We start from the raw sequence: 12,809 nt of genomic DNA, 5'->3' as shown, positions 1-12,809 counted from the left end.
GCATAGTACCTTTCTAAGGCCTGGGAATGGGGGGCATCCTCTTTACCCCAGACCTGCACTGCTTCAGTCCCATCTCCAGCCTGTAATCTCCCCTCTCTCCCATTCTGAAATGGTGACTGGGGGAAGAGGAGCCATTGCCACCAGGGGTTGAGAGGAGGCCTTTCCTGGGGTCCTCAAGGACTCGGGACTGGTCTCGGTCCCTGGGGCTTGTCACCTGCCCTGGCTGAGTCCTAAACCCTTTGCCTCCTTCCTCTCCCCTGGGGCTGGGAGGCTCCCATCCGACTAATGTCTGTAAAGTGCTTTGAGGTCTCCCCAGCAAAGCACCTTCAGGATGCATCCTAGGAGCACAGGCAGGAGAGCTGGGTTGGGGTCAAAGGCGCAGGGGGAGGGGGAGGTGTAATCCAGTAATCCCGCATTGCTGATGGAGAGGGTCCCTCCCCCTCTTAGCCCCGGCCCAAGAGACCCCTCCCTGGGACAAGTGGGGAGTGGCCGGTGGAAGGCAGATGGGCAGGGGTTCAGGGCTGCTGCTGTCGTGTCCTCTGAAGAGAGCACAGCCAGGCCCTGCCCCTCCCTCTCCTCAGGCTCTCCTCGCCCCGCTTTGTCCCAGGAAAGGCCCAAGTCCAGGTGACTGCCCTCCTCCTTTCTTGTAAATACCAACCATGCATTTGTACCGTGGGCCCTGTTCGTGTGAAGTCATATCCACGGTCTCTTAGACCTGCCACTTGCCACTTGTCCCTCCTACCCCACCCTGAGTGGGGCAGAGACGCATGTGACTCACCCCTGCCCTTGGTCTCCCAGAACCCTGCTATAGCCAGAGATCAATAAAGAAGGGAGACCTGGCCTGGCTGTGTGTGTTGTTTGCTGGGTAAAGGGCACTGGGCATCTTCACGTGCACTGTCTCTTTGAGCTGATAAAATCCCGGAGTGGTGTTCGCCCTGTTATTTATGGAGGCCCAGAGGGGTGAGGTTCTGCCTGAGGGTGCACAGCAGGGATGGCAGAAGGGGACCTTACACTCCTGAAGTTCTTCTTCCTCTCCATCACACTACTTCTTCAGTAAAGAGGGGTGAAGCTTTCCTTCCCTCCTCCTCTCTCCCCTCCACAGCCTGGAAAAATCAAAAGCGGTGGACAGGAGAGGCCTGGCTGTAGGGTCTGAGAAAGGTTCTTTACCTCTGCTCAGCTTCTGTCATTTACCCTGGCCCCTTGGTCTCTAGGGCAAGGGGGAGAGGAGACTTTTCCAGTTCCCAGCAAGGGCCTCTTTGTGAGTAGCCACCATATCCTCAATCTAGCTTTGCTAACAGGTTGGAATCTGGGTGGTGGTCTCCTCACAGCCGGAGAGGGAACATATCCTGAAGCTTGGGAATCACTGAGGCTTGGAGGGCAGGCAGGGAGTCATCCACGCAACACACTCCCTCTTTCCCATGGGCCAAGTGCCAGGGTGCAGTTCCTGGATTTGTCCAGAAGATGGCGCCCACAGCACTGTCGCCTTAGGGCTCCAAGTCTCCGAGCGGCGGGGCAGCCCTGCCAGGTGGTTGTGACTTTTCCTCAAAATGAAGAGAACCTGGGGCCATCCTTCCTTCTTGGTACCCTGGAAGTCATTCCTCCCACCTATATGACCCTCAGCTCTCTTCCTCCAGCAAGTAAGGGCAGGGCTGGGAAAAAACTCCTCCCTTCTCAAGGCTCCTGCCCGGCGTTCCTATTTCCTCCTGGGCAGAAGGGAGGGGGGCCTATAGAGACGGCAGGACAAGACGGGAGGGAGAAAAGATTCTCCAAGTTGGGAAAGAAGGAAAATGCCAAGGACTTAACACCAAATTTATCACTTTTTAAAAACAAGAGATTTTCCCCAAAAGTGAAGAAATAAGAAACGAATCCAGTGTCCATGCACTCCCAACTGCAGTCTTGATTCCAAGATACCTCCTCCACTCTCAGACCTGTTGCAAGGGAAGCAGGTAGGAAGAGAAGGTGAGTGAGAGGCCTGAGGTCCTACTGTCGCCTCCCCTGCTGGTGTGCCCAGCCATCCCGTTAGTCAGGCATCTAAATTCTGATGTCTGACATCAGTCCTTGGTCCTTTGGCCAGTCTACACAGGGGAGGGGAGACTATAAAATCAGAGCTTACGACGTCATTTCATTAGTGTCTCCACTCTAGGCAGGACCACTGCTCAGCTTGGACAGGTGAGGCTCTCCCTTTGGGTTGCAAATGCCCTTTATCAGAAAAGCCATGGTCTACTTCCATCACCCATTCCAGCAGCCATAAATCCTCAGACAGAGTCTAACCTGAATTCCTCCTGCTGCAGCTTAATCCCATTTCTCTTTGTTTGTCTGTCAGAGGAGATGCAAATCCTCTGGCCATAGAGGACAGCTTTTCAGTGAATGAAGCTGGCCCTTTGTTCCCTTTACCCCTGACTCCAGATCTCAGCCCTCGCCCTCTCCACACAGCCTGCTCTCCTGCAGACCGGGCAGCCCAGCCCTGGGGCCTTACCGCGTTGGCTCCCTGGGAATCCAGTGGTGGTCTGTGGGTTGAGGGTTCCTCTATGCTGGGTTTCTCACTGCCCCTCTGCTGAGTGTTAGGGATGGATTCTGTAGGCTCTGAGGAGGGAGAAGGGGTGGTGGGAGGGAGAGGTAGTACTCATGAGAGCTTAGAGAGAGACGGCTGCTTCTGTTTACCCCATCCCACACACCCACAGCCCCTGAGAGGGGCCCAAGACCAAGCTGAGGGCAATGTGGCAAGACCAACAGGGTTTTCTGTGGTCACAACTACTTAGGTTCACTATTTTTTTTAAATCTGCAATCAGAAATTGAGAAAACCCCCCAAAATGCTCTAAAAAAAGCTTAACAATTTGGGTACGATCTCAGTGTGTGGCTAAACCTGACCTGAACAGAGATGAGGCCTTTGATAGTCTATTTATTCCTCTTAGTGTGACCATTCATTTCCCTGCAGAAATATTCATGTGTTTGATTACAGGCGGCTCTGCTGGGGGTATTATGGAACATGCAGTATATACAACCGTGTCACCTTCATAAAACTGGAAAAATTCTGACTTCTGGCCCACATCTGGGATAAGGACCTGGGGACATGCAACTTCCATTCTTGTATACTGCGTGTGTGCTTGCTGCTGGGCTAAGGACCAGTCTCATTTAATTTTCACAAACAACCTAATGCAATAGTCTCCATCATTATCAATTCACTGACTGAGGATAAGTAAGTGGCTCAAGGCCTCTGGGCTGGGAAGGCGGCAGAGCCAGTCTTCCAGCTCGTGAAGGCTGCTCCCATGCCAGCCGGCTTCCCCTTAAAACAGCGAGCTCTGAAGTCCAAGTTGGGAGGGGGTGGTGTCATTCAGTAAGGCAAGATAAAGAGATGCAAACACATGCGGTCCATGCAAAGGATCCATACTCTCAAGACAGTTTCTGGCCACTGCTAGGCTCCTCCCCACAATGGGTAAGGCTGGCCTCCCCTGGGCTGGTCCCTCCCCAGCCTGCACGTACGGTGTGCTTTCCCAGAGGTGCCCAGCCGTGACTCCGCTGCTGTGTCTTTGATCCCAGGTGGGCAGGACTCCTGGGTCCCTGTGCTCTCAGCAGCTCCTTCAGGCTCCTCTCCCTGCTGCTGTTGCCCCAGGTGATGTTCAACCATCATCTGGAGCTCTGGGGGCGAAGAAAAAGGAAGAGAGCATTGCATGTGACTGCCCAGCCTCCTCCATGGACCCTCAGATTCGACAGCCCCAGGAGAGGGCCAGCACACTCTGCCTGTGCGGTTTGCCTTTCCTGTCCGAGATCGAGCAAGGAGGAGCATTTGCTGGGCAATAAGGAGGGACTAAAGCTAGACAATCAAATGTACTTTCTTCAAAGGTGAGGGAGGGGAAGGGAAGAGCCTTTAAGAACAAAAGATCTTCCTGACTTGCTGGGATACCTGTTCTCCCCTGGGGGCAGGAGAAAAGATCAATTTAGATTCAAGAAATATTTGAATACCTCTTCTGTCCTATGCACTATAGGGGATGAGTTCACATATTTTATTTAACTGCCAAAGTGAGGTAGTATTCAGGGCCCCTGTAGGTTAAGCTGGTTCTCCAAGGCCACCCAGCCTTGGCAGAGCTGGGACGCAACCCTGGGTGGTCACCAACAATCCTCCTTTAATAAAGGCAGATTTAATGACTTCCCAAGGATCCCTTCCAAAGGGGTCATCCCGGCCACTGCGCAGCGTCAGGCATAGCGGGGAAGGGTCTTCCGAACCTTTCATTGTAGGTGTGGTCCTCGTCACCTTCTTCCGTTGCCGCGGAGACATGGATAAAGTGGACTGTGAAGGGCACAGAGCACAGGTGGGCACCTGCCCTTCTTGCTCTCCTCCCTGCCTTGGCATGCTTTTAGACTGGAGACTCGGGGTACGTGCGGGCTTCAGAAAGTGGGGGAAGGAAACTCCTGCTTCCCCAGACCCCCCACCCCACGATGGTGAGCAAGGAGACTGTGTGGGGGGAACACATCGGACTGTGTGTGTACATCCACTCAAGAACATGTGGGGGGTACAAGAAAGAGGGAGACGAAAGGTCCTACAGATGGTGGGGGTGGGTTTGAGGACTAAGCCTCTAATGAGTCTGGGGGTTTTCTGTGCTGAGCTGAGCAGGAGGGACCAGCTCACCTTGAGATGTGGGTTGGGGATCCGGTCTTCATCTACCTCTGAGGGAAGGAGGGAAAGAAGAAAGTGATGAGGATGGGAAATCCAGGGGTCCCCGTGGATTTGACTTCCAAGGGGAGGAGCCTCTGCCATCACCTCCTTCTTGACCCGTCCCTCACATCTGCCCCTAGGAAGCTGGCCCTGATGGCTGTCCCCAGCCTTCTCCCTCCAGCTCCCTCCTTCTCTGCTGGCTGGCTTTACGTCCTGCTTCTAGTCCTGTCCTTGCCTCTGTGGTCAGTCTGCAGCTACATCCTTGCCTCAGACCTGGAGGTTCCTCAAGGCAGGGTTTGTGGTCCTTTTGATCTTTTCCTCCCTGTCCCCTCCCAAACATTCTCCCCACCGCCAGTTCAGAACTGAACCATGCCTGGGAGGGAACACTGGAAAGAGAACAGCAAATGTATCCTGTGCAGGGCCCAGGACAATCCTTCTTAGTAGCTGGAGGCAAGCTGGAGCTTCAGGCATCCTGAATTCCAGTCCGGCTTATTAGTGTCGCCACCTCTCTTCCACTCTCCTGCCAGCGCCCCTGACATTCTCTGAGACCTTGTTCTCTCCCCAGACCTTGATGGGGACATGGGTGACCAGAATGCCAGCTGCTCCCTGAGCTGTTTCTAACCTTCCCCTTCCCCTCTGGGGGCCGTGAAAATAGCTGATGGAGGCGGTCCCTCCCCCTCACAGCTGTCGCCGCCTCTGGGGGTGGGGGCAGCAGCCTGTCAGTTGCTGGAGAAACCTGGAAGGCTGTTGCCGCAGCAACCAACACTCTGTTGACCACCCCAACTCCTGGGGGGCTTAGGAACCAGGTGGTCTCCCTCTCCTTCCTAGCACTGCTCAGTCTTTCCAAAGCAAAGGAAATCCTCTCGCTAATCCAGCCACCACTTTTCTGCCTTCAAGACCTAGGAGACCTTTGGCTCTTTCGATCTGCCCTCCTACCTAGCACCCACCTTCTCTCACGGGGACCCAGCTGTCTTCAGCAGCCCCCACTCCCTTCAGCGACACATCCTGGGGTTACCTGGGGATGACTGGTCACTGGTCAGCACGAGCGTGGCAGGGGTGGGGCGGCGCCTCCGGATCTGAGGGAAGAGGTCAAGTACATGTGGAAGCATCACAGCCCCACGCATACTCAGCAACATAATCCAGGCGGCCCACGTAGCACACCTCAAAAAGTACCACGTTACACTGAGCCCACGGTTCCCGGGTGGCTGTTCTTGGGCCCATCCCTCTGCCCTGGGGATCCAGAAGACCACCCCCATATCCTGCTTCCCCCAACCCCCTTTTTGTCTCCGCCTCTCCCTGGGTCCTGGCCCCAGCTCTCCATCTCAGCAGCTGTATCTGCGGTAATGCATCAACTTCTGGCCCACTGTCCCTCTGTCCATCCTGGGTCAATGGTCAGAAATAACCCAAGGGGGAGCAAAGCTTTCCCCTCAGTCTCCCAGCCCACTCCCCAAATGGACATGAACGTGTCATGGGCCGGCACCTGCGGAGAGTACCCCTCCACCCCCGCCCAGCCTGGGAGGACAGCAGGGAGAAGGTAGGTCTGAATGTGCCTTCTCCTGTCCCGTGCCCCTCCCTCCCTTATCTCCTCCCTATCCTTGGACACACTGCCTTTCTGATTTGTCAGGAAGTACGATCTGGAGAAATCCTTGTCACGGTAAATATAATATGAGGAGGAGCCTGTGGCAGGACCCTGGTCAGGGACTAAAGCTACGCTGAAAAATCTTATCCTGGGCTCTGGGGTCCCATTCGAAGAAATTAACAGATAAGAGCTGATTGACTGCTGGGCCTCGGAGCCCCCTTTCCCCGCCTCTGTTCCTTTGTCTTGCTGCCAATAAAGTTGATTGCTGTTGAAGTCAGTCCAAGGACTCTTGGGACATGTAGTTTTTCCCCTCCCTCTGGAGGCTTGGAAGTGAAGGGAACCGTGGGGTTGGAGTCCCTGCAGCTCCCTCCAAGGCAGAAGAGGGGAGGGAAGACTAATGGGACTGGGAAAAAGGCTAAAATTACCCAGGGCTGAGAGGAGTAGACTGAGGACATTGAATGATCAAATCCCTCTCTCTGTTGTGTCCACGATTTAGCATCATTACCATCAGAGGTGGGGGTGGGAGTGCTAGGACGCCTGTCCTTCTCTTTGTCCAGAAAGTGGGTATCAGCCATGGCTGGGGGCAGGGTTAGTCTGCGAGGGACTCCCCAAAGAGGAAATGGGCACACAGAATGGGGGTAGGTTGGAGTAGGCATTGTTTTCTCAGGAGAATCCAGCAGTATCTGTTTTTGGTGACATTTCAAGGTCCCTGTGTGTGTGTGTGTGTGTGTGTGTGTGTGTGTGTGTGTGTGTGAGTGTGTGTACATACATGCAGGCACTGAATAGACATTATGATGTGAGTCTGTCTCTAGCTACTCTTGGTGCAAATGCGCTGGGGACCAGCAGCTGGGCCAGTGTGCTTCATGCATGTGGGGTGAGGCCATCCTTCTAGGAGAGGACTCCTCTCTCTTTCTTTCCTGCCCTGGGGGAGGGGGCAGGGAGAGACAGGGAGAGAGTGGGGTGGGATGAGAATTACTGGGGGTTGGGAGCCGGAGAAGGAGACTGCAAGTATGATAGGGCCTTTGAGAGGGAAGCTGGGCTCTGTGATCTTGGACAGGTCCCTTCCTTAACCAATTTCCTTGCCTTGGACAAGATTTCTAAGCACTCAGTCCTTGAGAATTTTGATGTCCTACAGCAGGAGGGAGTAAAGTGAGACTTCCTGAAGTACCTCCCAGGTACCTGAACGAGTAGAAAATGTGTAGGCAGTCTCTTTTATTTTCCTTGCCCCTATTGCAAATCCTAGCTCTCAAGGACGCTTGGTGCCTTTACCTCTGATTTATTTCCAAACCAGTTATGCCAAGGACCTGGTAGTTGTGGGCACCCCTCCATCCCCTGCCACTCTGTGCTCCATAACTCAGAATTTCCAACCCCTGCTGCCCTCTCGTGTCGCTCTGGGTTAGGCGTTCCTGCCAAGCCTGGAACTCTTGGCCTACACACTTGGGTAACACAGCAAGCGGGGCTGAAGTTGGACTGCAGGTAGAATTTCAGGCTGAGCAGACACAGATTTCTGAAGATGAGAGAAAAAGCAGGCTGAAGGCCCAGCTCTCTTTTTCTCTCTGGCTCTGCAGCACTGTCTCACGCTCCTCCCCTGACCCGCAGACCCCTGGGCCAGCTGGCCGACCCCTCCTCCTCCCAACACACACCTGCACCTGCCTCCTCTAACACCAAACAGATGCAGGTGTCAGGCAGTGAGCACTGGCTGTGCCAGTGGAAGGCATTTCTGCCTGGAACCTCACCCCGAAGCCCACAGCTCACACTCTTGGCCCTTTTCCCTGGGTCTGAGGTTATCTTAGCCAGTCCCCTGCCTCCAGGCATAACAGCTTTTTTCCTGACCTCAAGGGAACGCTCCCCAGGCTCCTGGCTCTCCACCCTCCGCACCCTTGGGAGGTCTGCAGTCTCATCACCCTCCCTCCTACTGTCACACCTTAGAGGTCTGGAGATGCTACAGCTCCCCCTGGCCAGGGAGAGGATGGAGACATAGGTCCCTAACCCCACCCCCCACACTTCCGGAAGCTGAAGTTATATGGAGAGCGTGTGTGCTGAACCCTTTCCTTCACATCCACACCTTATTCCACCAAACAGCTGGTGCAGCAGAAAGAACACTCTCTCCAGCCCCTCCCCAGAGGTCAGAGTTTTTTCAGGTGGGGAGGCCCAGCCAGAGCCCTGGCAGCCGGTTGGGGGAACAGAAAAGTGACCTTGTGGGAAACAGAGAGTCTTTAAGAACAGGGATGTCTAGGCAAATGGACAGAGAACACGAAAAGAGATGGAGCAATGAGAAAACGACAAATATTTAGCAAATGGGCAGTAGTAGCGACCACGGGCGGTCCCCGTCTTCACACACACGCCCGCCCTCCCTGAGACACACGCTTGCTCACACACTCTCACACAAGGCCGCCTCTGCCAGGCTGCTCTGAGCTAAAAATAGGCCGGGCCGGGAGACTGGGCCAGGGCTCCGGACTCCCACCCCCCGAGCCCAGGCCGGCACAGGGCTTCTCCCTTGGCCATGCTCAGCTAGGACCCCAGCCCCCAGAAGTCCCTCGCCTCGCGCTCCCCGGGGCCATTCTCACCACGCCCTCCCCTCCCCACCCCAAGGGATCCACAGGGCAGGAGTCGGGAATAAGGACCCTGGGTGTCCAGACCTGCAGAGAGGGGAGTCGGCCTGCAGACACGACCACTCCTCTCCCCGCAGCCCCGGCCCTCGCAGTGTTCCTCAGCCCCTTCCTGTCCTCACTCTCTGGAGTCCTGCAGGGTCGCCCCCGGTTAGGAGAGGGCTGGGGGGACTCTTTCTCCTCTTTCAACTCTCTCCCTTACTTGCCCTCTCCCTTAACCCTTCCGACACCCTTGGGCGCCCCCACCGACTCAGGAACTCTGGCGGGGGTTGACTGGGTGGGGGATGAAAGGCTGACGAAGGGGGGAGGGGTCGTGTCCTCAGACGAGCCCCCTCCCCCAGGGTTGAGGGGGCAGGGAGCGACTCTCGCGGGGACCGGCTTCGAGGGCAGGCGCTCGTCCTTCTGTCCGTCTCCGAAGAAGCACAGACGGGGAGATGGGGCTTCCACGGTGGGGGAGGGGAGAGGAGCCCCCCCAAACAGCGCGCGGGCGCTCGCAGGGGCGCCCCGCTGGGGGAGGACTGAGCGGGGGTCTCGGGTCGCACCGTCCAGGGGTCCCTCGTCCTCCGCGGGGCGAGTCCCCTGCCGCCCCGCCCCGCTCCGCTCCGCACCTGCTCTGCCGCCTCGGGGTCAAGGTGCGGCTCCAGCAGCGGGACGGTGAACTGGATCTTCCGGGGGCTGTGGTCTTGCTCCATGGCGGGGGCGGCGGCCGCGGGGCTGGCGGCGGCGGCGGCGGCGGGCGGGCAGGCGGCGGACTCGGGGCTGGGGCGGGCGAGCTGCCTCTCCGCTCCGCTCCGGCCCGGCCCCAGCCCGGCGCGCTCGGCTCCTGGCTCCCGGCTCCCTGCTCAGCGCGCCCGGCTCGCGGCCCCGGGGACTCCGCGGCCGCCGATTGGCTCGGCCCCCGCCCCTCCCGGCCCCCTCCCCCTCCCCTCCCCCTCCCCTCCCCCTACCCCCGCCCGGAGCCTTAACCCCGTAGTGGCTGCGCTGCCCGCTGCCGGGGGTCACCGCCCCGCGGGCAGGCGAGGCGGGTGTGGCCGGGTCCCGGTCGCAGCGGACACAGCCCGCGCGGGTGTCCGGGGATCCTCAGAGTTCTGGGTGGGGAGTGGAGGTGGGGAGCGGCCAAGAAGAACTTCCCCAGGCTGGGGCAGAATTGAGGGGCTGGGAAGGTGGAGGGGCGCTGCGAGAGAGGAGGCGGCAAACGCGAGAGGAAGATTTCCTTTCTGATCTTAAAGGGGTCGCCTCATAGAGAAAAAAAGAAAGAAAGGGGACGTAGGCTTCAAGCAGGAGGGATTAAAGTTAGACCGGGAGAGGGACTTTACATTGAGAGAAAACGCTAGAGCGGAGGTGAAAACTTGGAGGGGAGGCGTGGGGTCTGGGCACAGGTCTGGGTTCACTCTGCAGCGGGCGGGGGAACCGAAGACCTTAGAGAGTATCCAGAGCCCCTGTCTTGAAGTGCTGATGGCGGTGGGTGGAGGGCGTAGGGAGCGAGGACCATCTGGGACTCAGCAGAAGGAGAAATGGGGGTGGGGAGCCAGTAATGCTGGTGAAATAGGTTTTTCTTTCTGCTTGCTAAATTATGGGGATGTAAAGCAGGTGAAAGGCCTGCCAGGGGAGAATGCTCCAGGGGATGGAGAGAGAAACGCCTTTGGTGGGGTGGCTTGTTTACAGACAAGGTTGGTTTCCAGTTCCACTGTTGGCAGAGTACTGAAAAGGATCCGCGGTGCCTGAAGGGATGGAGGTGAGACTATGTGAAGAACTTACTAGTTTGGTGTGGGACCAAGATGTCAATACTAGTGAGTGAGGGAGATAGGGTATTCACTGGAGCTGGTGGCCGCTCTTCCCCACCGCCACTGGGTGGAGGGAGGAGAGGTTCTGGGCATGGGGGAGGGGCAGGGCTGGATGCACCTTTAGGGGAGGAGAAGAATGGGGGGCAGGGAGAAGAAGGGACAGAGAGTTCTGAGGGAGGGGCTGGGCAGGGGCCAGGGCCAGAGATCTATTTCTTTAGCCTTAAGCTGAGCAAATGGCACCTTCCATGCAGTTGGATGCCTGGTTCTCTGGGGATCCTGGGATCATCCTCTCGTCTAAGGGAAGCCTGAATCCTCAGTTGCCTCCTCTCCCGGGCAGCCCTTCCCTGGCCTGGATTTCACATTGCCCCTTTCCCTCTTACCTCCGAAAATAACCTCCCCTGCCCTTCCCCCTAACTGTATCCCTTTACACACAACAGGCCTGGCTCAGTTTTCTCAGGGCAAGGCTGGGGTTATAGGGACCAAGTGGGCCAGACCTCTGTCTGCTGTTAACTAGCCCCTGTTTTGCTGTCACTTGAACTCCGGGAATGGCCCCCTACATCCAGCCTATGCTTGCATGCTCCCTTTGTACTCTCTTTGATATAGCAGGTCCAGCCTGGAAGACAGCTGGTTGCAATCCCCAGGTCCCTCCCCTCCAGTTGCTCCCCTCCCCACAAGTGACATTGGAAGGAGGGGGTGTGAAGGCACTGAAGCCAAAAGGATAAGGATGGGGTGGGGGACACAGCGGCCCAGTAGGACCCAGGCGCTCTCTTGGTTTTCCCTCCGCTCACCCATCTCCTAACCACACGTACACAGAGCAGGGTCCAAGGTGTCCTTTAAATAGGTGACTCATCCCTCCCCTATCCCATTCCAGTAGGACCCTGGAACGTGGAACTTGAAGCCAGGATTCCCACCCCTATCTCTGGGGCCTCAGATACCCCTCACTGAGCCTTGATTTCCACATGTGTAAAATGGGCAGAATTGTCCCTACTTGATAAGGTTGAGTATCATAGGAGGTAAGGTACCTGACACGCAGAAGGCCCTCATTGAATTGATAGCTACTGTTATTATTATCGTGTTATCTCCTGGCAGGACAGCAGAGTTAGGGGAGTCACCTCTCCAGGTCCTCATAAGAAGACTCTCCGTACCCACCCTAGTCGCCCAGTTTGCCGTATTCCCTTCAAACTTGGGTTTGGTCATGGAAATTCCTCCCAAATCCTCACATCCACGCTCCGTGTTCCCTTCTCAAGCTCCAGATTCTCAGACTCCCTTCCCCTGAAAGCTTCAGGTCAGGAGAGGGCCCAGAGTGCTCAGGCTTTGGAGAGATGACTGATGGGGGCTGCGTGGGATGAGGGGTCCTGGGAGCAGCCAGTGCTGGGGTGGAGGCAGAGGAGGTGAGAGCGGGGAGGGAGGAGAGGCAGCTCCTGGTTCTGGCTTTGGGAGGAGGCTGGGGGGTGGGTGGGCGGAGCATTTATGGGAGAGGCAGCTCCTGGTTCTGGCTTTGGGAGGAGGCTGGGGGGTGGGTGGGCGAAGCATTTATGGGCAGCGGGGAGGGGAGTGTGGCTGGCTACAGACTTTGGTGCTGGGGTTGCCACCTGAGCTGGAGGGGGTCTGCTGTGAAGGTGTGTGATGTCATCTTGACCTTTTTTTTATACCCAGAGCTGGGTGGGTGCCTGTGGGTGTCTGTTGGGCTTGTGGGTGGAAGCAGACGTGGGTCTCGAAGGTGTGGGTCGCTCACACTCGGGACTGGGAGTTGTGATGCTTGCTCTTGGGGCCCTTCCTAGAATGAGTAAGAGTGAAGCCTGCCCTGTACAAGGTGTGCTTGTGTGTGTGCAGGAGTTCACGTTCCTGCCGCAGTCCTGGCCCCACTGGAGGAGCAGCAGCTGTGTTCCACGTGGTGTACCTCTGGGTCCATGACATATTTAAGGTTACAGGGATGTGACTCGGTGATACAATTACTTCACAGCTCCCACCCACCCCTACTCTCCGAGCTGGACTCTGGTTTAATGGGGCTGCTCTTTGTGGCTCTCAGCCTCACCTCCCACTAACCTTCTCCTGCATGAATTCACTAATCCCCACACCCAACCAGGAAGGAGGGCAGGAATTAAGATCTTTATTTTACTTTTGAAAAGCAGGAGTGTGCAGAGAAATGATGCTGGGAAGGGCCACCCGGTTTGGGATTTGGGAGG

At 56.7% G+C, this 12,809-nt stretch overlaps 1 protein-coding gene across 1 annotated transcript; it reads right to left on the bottom strand.

Annotated features, from left to right (window-relative positions):
* Positions 1 to 1,797: 1,797 nt before the first annotated feature.
* On the bottom strand, positions 1,798 to 9,539 carry PPP1R1A (protein phosphatase 1 regulatory inhibitor subunit 1A). The gene is made up of 7 exons (XM_057702664.1): positions 9,448 to 9,539; positions 5,667 to 5,727; positions 4,625 to 4,662; positions 4,222 to 4,285; positions 3,481 to 3,636; positions 2,477 to 2,583; positions 1,798 to 1,928 (listed from the first exon to the last, which is right to left on the bottom strand). Exons 1-7 carry the CDS (start codon positions 9,529 to 9,531, stop codon positions 1,923 to 1,925), a joined length of 516 nt encoding a protein of 171 aa, XP_057558647.1. The 5' UTR covers positions 9,532 to 9,539; the 3' UTR covers positions 1,798 to 1,922.
* Between the last annotated feature and the right edge of the window lie 3,270 nt (positions 9,540 to 12,809).

The sequence above is a fragment of the Hippopotamus amphibius genome, chromosome 12 (assembly GCF_030028045.1).
Source record: "Hippopotamus amphibius kiboko isolate mHipAmp2 chromosome 12, mHipAmp2.hap2, whole genome shotgun sequence".
NCBI lineage: Eukaryota > Metazoa > Chordata > Mammalia > Artiodactyla > Hippopotamidae > Hippopotamus > Hippopotamus amphibius.
Note: the sequence above shows the minus strand (reverse complement) of the source record. Positions and strands in the feature narration are given on the sequence as shown.